The following is an 8354-nucleotide window of genomic DNA, read 5'->3' on the forward strand; positions in this document are numbered from 1 at the left end:
AGAAAGAAATGGGGGTTGGAAGACATACACAATATTACAAGTGTTTACATATTTTCCTTTGCACAAGAGGGTTCGAATGAATGTCTTGATTAACTAATTCTTACAACACAAAATGAATGAATTTATTAACTAGTTATTACAAATTCGAATGAACCCAACTAATTAAGTACAACATATTAATATGAAAGCACTAATTTAACTAAACGGGAGGTGAGGAGCCACATGCACACAACCGAGAACATCCTCCTAGAAACCTCTTTATTGTTGCCAGAATCAGTTATATTTGCAGTCAGAAAATTATTCTGTTTTGGTCTCAGGTTCTGCTCTGTTCTGCCAAAAAATGCCGCTGCCTGTATAAAAATGGGTGGCCGGCCGGCCTTGAGAAGTGGTCGGCCGTAAGAAAGGTAACCGACAGGCCACTGTTTTCTAGAAATTACCTCGCTGCAACAGAGCTGAAATAAAGCAAACACAGAATGTTTCCAGGAGATATTTATCCTCTTTGCCTTTCCCTATAATGATGATGATCATGGGAGGGGTAGATTCGGTTCACAAATCATCAATTTTCGCACGTTTGTTGCGTGATGATCTTAGAACGATAAGACAAAAGCTCAATAAAAGGAAATGAAAGACTAACAACACCTCCTTCCTCTCATGGAGTTACCTCAAGGGAAGGGGTGGACATTACTTCTTGAATCATTGAACATCACTAAATAGTATGCAATGAGTCAAGATGCAATAGGTTCAATATAGCATCCGATTGAACCCAACTCAATTTTATTACCTTTTTTTTTTACATCTTTTTACTCCAATTTTATTAGCCACTTTTTACATTACCTTTCCAATTCGTATATATATCTTCATTTTTGGTCCAAATGTGATAATTATGTCCACTAAGTCCAAAAGGCAATAAAGAGTATCAAGCATTGACTTAACCTAAGAAATGAGCTTTTCAATCCCATTTCTACGGAGGAAATGACAAAGGACGGATCAAACTCATTTACGAGCAATGATGAATTTGGAGTCAAACCTGAAAAGGGCGATAATGACCCTAAATCCAAACCCGATAACAAGCTATAATGAAACCTTCCTTTATGATTTGCAAAGGTCTAAACTAGAAAGCTAGTCCCTTAGAAGCAATGCACCGGCGATAAAGAAAAGTGTCAAACAAGAGATTGTGCTTAGCATGAGAGAGATGTAATGCCTTGGTAATGAAGCTCCAAAGAGATTAAACCATTAAGCATGAAAAGTTTATTTCTTATGCCTTGAGCAACAATCTAGTATTGAATAACTCTTAATCAAAGTAAGCAAAGAATGGAGGGAGGTTGCAGAGATGATTAAAAAAAGGTGATTACAATAGTATGAACATGTATGACAACTATAAAAAATGTATAAAAAGAAGACTACCAACTCAAATGGATTGAAAGCTATATCTATGAGGACTTACAACAACACATCTACAATATTCAAAGCACAATTTTATACACAAAACAACACTGAAACAACAATAAAACAGTGCTGAAAATCAGATTTTTGATGTGGAAAAAATGAGGAAACAATAGGCTAAAAGCCAAGAGATTTCAAACAATCAACAAGCCTAAGAAAGGGTGGTTAACCCCTCCTCTTTTTTGTAACTTAAATTCACATTTTTTAGTTAAAATTAAATATGAAAAATAGTATGAAAAAGCAAAGAAAAGAGATAGAAAAGATGGTATAAAATCTGAAAGTATACCTCTTGCAAAGAGAGGATGCTATTTGGTTCACAAACCACATGTTGAACAGTCTTAGGAGCTAAAATTTGGGTTCAAGAATCTCAGCAAAAAGTCTCAATTTTAGGCTTAGGAAGTGTATGTATAGTGTGTGTATATTGCAAGAGAGATAGTGTGTTGGATAAGTTTTGGTTCTTGGAGAAATTTTCTAACCCCAAACCACGAGGAGTGGTCATGTATTTATAGAAAAAATCGTTCTCACGTCAAAAATATCTGTAATAAGCCAGCTGGTGCAAGGCATGCACATAGGGACAATTGGCAGCACAAAATATCTGTTTGTCGCTGAACATGGGCTGCAGGCCATAAAGGTGGATAGTCGGCCAACCAAAAATGGCCTTCAGGCCACTTGTTGGCTAGCAAGTCTCTGAGTGGTCAGGCTAGAAAAAAATAGGTTTTGATTTCAATAGGGGTATAAGGTTTAGGTTTTAAAGGATAAAAATCGAAGCCTTTTGTTGAAGAAATTGAACGATTTGTACAGCATAACAATCATCATCAAGTGTTTAACGTGGGGTGCCCAACTCTTAAGGGCAGTCAAAATGGGATGTCTACACCTGGATTCTACTCTTGAGTGACCACTTCATTGCTCGAGCGGTCTTGCCAACAAACATGCAAGATACTGGGAGTTACGCATCTACACTTAAGCGACCGAATGACCACTCGAGTTGTCACTTATAACAACTTATTACAACCTACCCTCCTTAAAGAATTTCGGCCCCCGAATTTCGTAATTCCTGCCAAAACAACTCCAATAATTCCCGAGGATGATGAATACTACATTAACAATAACTCCAATCATAACAACAACACTAAATGAAAACCAAAATCAACTCAAAATTCTCATCATAACACAAAAGTTCAAGTCTTTAAGGAAATCAACATTGTACATTACTTTGTTCCATATATCGAGATGTGCATAGTGATTAACACAATCATTTAATAAGATTGCACATTATCAAATAAATGTGGATACTTTTCTCAGACCTCGATTTTTCGTTCCCAAATAGCTTCTTCCACTCCATGATGGTGCCACATTACCTTCACTAAAGGGATAATCTTACCTATCAAAACTTGCTCTCGAGAGTCTAGGGTTGCGTTTGGTAGAGCTTTGTAACTATGATTTGAGAGTATAAGTTGTATTTTGAGTTTGTGAGGTTTGGAATTATGATTTGAGTGTGGAAAATTTGTTTGGTAAAGAGTTTGGAAAATAGTTTTGAAAAGAGTTTTGATTTGAGTGGGGAATTGTTGATGTGACATTTGATATTTGATACAAAAATTTACAATTCATAACCAAACATACAACTCAAAATTATTTTAAAGCACATCAAAAAATTTTAAAAATTTGGAAAATATTTTTTTCGATTATATAAAAATTTACATATCAAAAAAAAAATTACTATTCCGGTCAACCGGCCGGATGACCGGTTAGGCAAAATTTTCAAAAAAAAAAAAAATTTCAAAAATCGCACCTGAGACAGAGTTCTCTGCAGATTTTTGGAAAACTGATTCCAAAACTTCTTCCAAACATCATATTCAAATATAGGTGTAGAATTATGTTTTCAAAACACAACCAAACGGAGCCTAGAATTTTCACAGGTCTCTCCTTGTATGAAGCGTTCTTATCCACTTCTAGGCTTGTCCAATCTAAAACATGGAAAGGGTCAGGTTCATACTTACGAAGTATAGAAATGTGAAACACGATTGCTCATAAGTAGTGATAGCATAAACTCGTCCTTGTGGCCTCTACTCACTTCGATCACCCCTCGAAATGTAGGTCGATTGCACTAACTGTGTAGATGTAGCCCCTTGTACCATCCTATATACTAGCCCAAACTGAACTAGCTAATAATTTTGTCTCCAACCTTGGCTTGCCTGATAACCTCCAGACTGTCGGGACCCCGAACACCACCCATTCTAGCTAACTATGGCAAGACCTCTTCATATACCCCAACTACCCATAACGGAAACATGCGGGCAAGCGGCCCCTCTCTTGGGATTGGATTTGGGAATGAGCTAATTACTGATGGTTGAGATTCTACTTACACTCCAATGCTTTGTTGCCCTACTAGCCACACCTAAAATAAGTAATACGGTTAGGACCCGTGTTTCCCAAATTGTTCATAGAAACTGACCCCGAAGACTTGGTCTGTTAGGGCAAGGACTGGAAAGAAGAAGAAGAAAAAGGACCCTTTGACTTTTTAGAGGATCCTGTTTCTTCCTGAGATTCCACATAACCAAACCTCTTATGTTTCAGCCTACATTTCTCAGCTCCTAACATGATCTCTACATGCCCCATGGCCTCAACCAACCTATCATACTCTCGAAACATATTGCCCATCACTTTCATCAAGATCTTAGGCCTCAATCTCTTCTCAAACTTCAAGCATCGACGCTCCTCGGTCGCCACAAACTCGAGTGCAAAGTGTGCCAAACTAGTAAAAGTGGCCTCAAATTCCGCCACCAGTGGATCAAGCTGTCTAAGTTCTTCAAATTGTTTCTTCAACCTCTCCCTAAACGTGGGAGGAAAAAACTTTAGAAAGACATGGGTAAATGCCTCCCAAGTGTGCTTGACCTTAATCTTAACAGATTTCCACCACTGCTCAGCCTCCTCTTTTAGTTGATAAGTCGCCAATGCTACTCGGATCTCTTTGACATGGATGTCCAGGATCTCAAAGGACTTAATGATTTGCTCTAACCATTCATTAGCTTTCATGGGATCTAGCCCACTACTAAACTCAGTAGGGTTAGAGGGAAAGAGTTCTTTCTTTAAAAAGGAGGCTCGAGTTTCTCCCTCTATTTTCCTTGCCGCTTGCTCAGCTCGGAGTATGTCCATGGACTCTTGAAAAGCCCCAACCATTTCTCGGGCTAGTGCCCACATTGCATCTTGGGTCGGAGGAGCGGCCACATTGTTTTGCCCTACCCCTTCTTCTTGGAGAGGAAGATCTGGTTGGGCCGGGATACCCTAACCACCCGACGCGAGGTCTACCACGGCCTCTGCCACGTCTAGACATCCTATATAAGAGTAAGAGAGAGTGGAATTAACTCACAATTCATGTACCCATATGCCAACCCACGCATCACACTCGAATAGTCACAACCATATCCATATATTCATTAAGCATAAAGTAATCCACATAAGCACATAAACACTTAGAGCACATACGGATCATTCTCCTAAGATACCGACTCATTCCACGACACTCAAAGACTTCCAAGTGGAAAAAGCATTGATCAAGTGCCTTTCCATAGGGACTTCGATAAGTGTAATGGACACAAATCATGTATTAGAAATTTGACCCCATACCTACATAATCACATAAGGACATAAACATATAAAGTACTAACGTCCCATCCTAACATGATAACCCATTGTGGCATAATTCAACTCAGTTAGCTTTGATACCAAATTGTAACACCCCGGGATAAAAATGCCATCAAACATCATGTTTCCTTAGGTGTACGCAATATAGCATAGTGACAGAGAGAAAATAAATCCATAATAATTATAAAAAAATTCCAAGACTACCTCTTTTCTATTGAACTATTCCAGTAATTACATCATTGTTTGTTTACATATATCATCAAAATAAAATAGTCCAAAAGACAAGAGGTAAAGTAAAGAAAGACCCAAAAAGGCAAACATCTTCTCAAGGAGTGTCCTCAAATATACAACAAAATGAAATTTTAAATTTCCAAACAAAAATAGCCCGAAACTTAAACATAAAATAGCAAAAGAGAGCTTCCGTGCCCCCGTCTCAAAATCTTTTTCCCAAGTCAATCACTAAGGTGGTGCATCAACATTGTTTCCTTAAAGGTGGTTAGTTTTGGGGTGAGCTAGTGCCTAATAGGAGATACATTTAACAGGTAATATAAATAATTGAGATGTGTATGATCATGCCATGCACTTGTTAGAATAAAATCCACATTTCTCTTTTAATGCCACAAAAGTGTTCAATGCATGCCTTCACTTTAGAATCTCGTCTACAAGCATGGGGTAGTAAATATGCTGTGATGTCCCAAACAAGAGCCGCCAAACCAAACATACATATATAGACTTATATACAAAAAAATATTTCCACATTTGTCGACTATAATATCGACGGGGAGATGGGCACCCAAAACCTTTCCCTTTCCACTTTTGCCGACTCCTGAAACGGTGGGCTTGTGGACACCCAAAATCAAGTTTTCCACATTCGCTAACTTTATAAATGACAGGCTCATGGACACCCAAAAATCTTTCCTACATGTGTTCAGCAATATGCACAAGACAGGACAATTGGGCACCTTGACTCCCCGCTCAGGTACCAGATACAACACACAACTCAATTCCCGAAACCTGACTCAACTACGCAGACTCATAAGATATTTACCACCTTTCCAAAAATTTCCAAACACCCACAAAATTGTAGGATCACAACATAAATTATAATGCACATGATGCATGAGTTGTCAAATAAATTTTTCCTAAGGTTTGTTTAATCCAGAACAACATTAATAATATCAATAACCAAAAGATTTCTCAAAGCTCACAATTTCCACAATCACAATATTCCTCTATTTTTAATACATATATTCAATAAAATACAATGATATCATGTCTCAACACCATTTCAATAATCATTCACCCAGTTTCAAGATTTAAGAGTCAATTTGGCCAAACCCATTATTAAATCAAATTTGAAAATTAGGGTTTTTAGAAAAATTGGGGCCTTCCCCTCCATTACATATAAAGAGTCTATATTCACCATTTCTAACGATAATCAAGAGGGATATGCATAAACTTTTCCAAAACATGGGGTAATTCTCCTTTTTATTCATCAAAACCACTTTTTAACACAAAATCATCTCATACATTACTATAACTTTGAGAATACCACATATATATATCTCAAATCAAGCATATAACAAGTTAAAAGTACCCCTACCTCGAAATGGAATCTGTAGACACCCCATTTTTGACCGACCTTAAGACTCAGATGTCACCGATTGAGCACTTGGTGATGTTGCATAATGTGCTCGTTCAGAAGTTTCAGAGTTGCGGCCGTGAGCCCTGCCTCCGGACTTCCGAACCCTCTTTTGTGCCTTGTCTCGGTTTGCGAACCAGGCTCGGTTTTCTCTGTTTCTTTTCCTGAGGGAACGGAGAGGTCCCGTAGACCATCTCTCAGTGGCCGTAGGCTACATTTGGTGGCCATAGGCCATTTTGCCCATTCCGGAGTCCGGTTCCCGGTTTTCGGAGCCGTCAGGCCGTGTGCCTCGGTTCGGGACCGCCTAACCATCTCCGTTTGTTCTGATTTTTGGCATACTTCCTTTCTACTCCCTTTTGAGGGACACTGGGGTCTGAGAAACCCACTTCGTGGCCGAATGCCACTTTCGGTGCTTAACAGCCCATTTTCGGGACCTCGAACTGCGCGTTTTGGCCCCCGAACATTCGTTTTGCAACGGTTTTCGTTCATTTTTGGCAGGTACCTCTGTTTTATCACCGGGAAGGTCACTGAAGGATGGGAGGCCAGTAATTGTTGCAGCAACCAGTTATATATCCTCTGACGCCCTCCGACGCCCGTTTTTCACACTTCCGGGCTAATGTTGAACACCTTGGGGCCACATTCTTGAACTTTCAACCACATATTTGTGATGTACACACTTGGGAGGATCCTAAAAGTTGGTGGCCGGCCAGTAATTCCACCTGACCCTTTTGAACCCCTCCTTCCGGGCTAATGTTGAACACCTTGGGGCCATTTTCTTGAACTTTGAACCACATATTTGTGATGTACACACTTGGGAGGATCCTAAAAGTTGGTGGCCGGCCAGTAATTCCACCTGACCCTTTTGAACCCCTCCTTCCGGGCTAATGTTGAACACCCTTGAGCCACTTTCTTGGACTTTTAACCACAGGGTTGTGTTGAGGACACATGGGAGGACACCATCATGTGGTGGCCGGCCACTGAATCAGCTTAACCCTTTTGACCCCTAGCCGGCCGGCTAGGGGGTGTGGCCGGCCGGCCACCTGCAACCAAAATACTTGGCCGGCCGTAATCCTCACACTGTTCACTTTACAGCTGTATAGCTTTATCCCCCGGAAAATATATGTATCCGGGGGATATTTTGTGGGGGAAAGTTTGCCTCCTTTTTCCCCCACCTTTACACATTCTTTTGTTCCAAATAACCAAGGAAAAACATCATATTTTGGGGTTAGAAAAAATTGTCTTCAAGCCTCAATACACATATCTCCCTCCATCTTTCTTATTTTCCTAAAAATCCCTAAGTCCTACACCTTGTTTTCTTCATCACCACCAAGCTCTACCACCACTACTCCATTTCAGCAGCAAGGGGAAGAATTCCAGCAGCTAAGAGGTAACAAATTTGGTCCAAGAAGCAACAAAAGCTTTGGTCTTCAAGGGTGAGTTGCACTTCACCCTTTTGGGCCCTTTTCTTGTATCTTTTGTAATCCCTCTATGCTTTTTGATTTGAGCTCCGGCCATAACTGAAAGTGGCCTTCTTTTGAGCTCATTTTCATGTCTCATTAAGGGCTCAACCCTGTTTGAGCCCTCCATCTTGCACTTGCTTCATTATCCCTCTAAAATGTCATTTTCT

At 39.7% G+C, this 8354-nt stretch overlaps 1 protein-coding gene across 1 annotated transcript; it reads right to left on the reverse strand.

Moving 5' to 3' along the window:
- Positions 1-3912: 3912 nt before the first annotated feature.
- On the reverse strand, positions 3913-4620 carry LOC145803516 (uncharacterized). Its single transcript, XM_082896803.1, has one exon. The coding sequence runs from the start codon at positions 4618-4620 to the stop codon at positions 3913-3915; it is 708 nt and encodes a 235-aa protein (XP_082752929.1).
- Positions 4621-8354: the final 3734 nt, after the last annotated feature.

Source organism: Camellia sinensis, chromosome 12, assembly GCF_055761805.1.
Source record: "Camellia sinensis isolate YWXY chromosome 12, ASM5576180v1, whole genome shotgun sequence".
Lineage (NCBI taxonomy): Eukaryota > Viridiplantae > Streptophyta > Magnoliopsida > Ericales > Theaceae > Camellia > Camellia sinensis.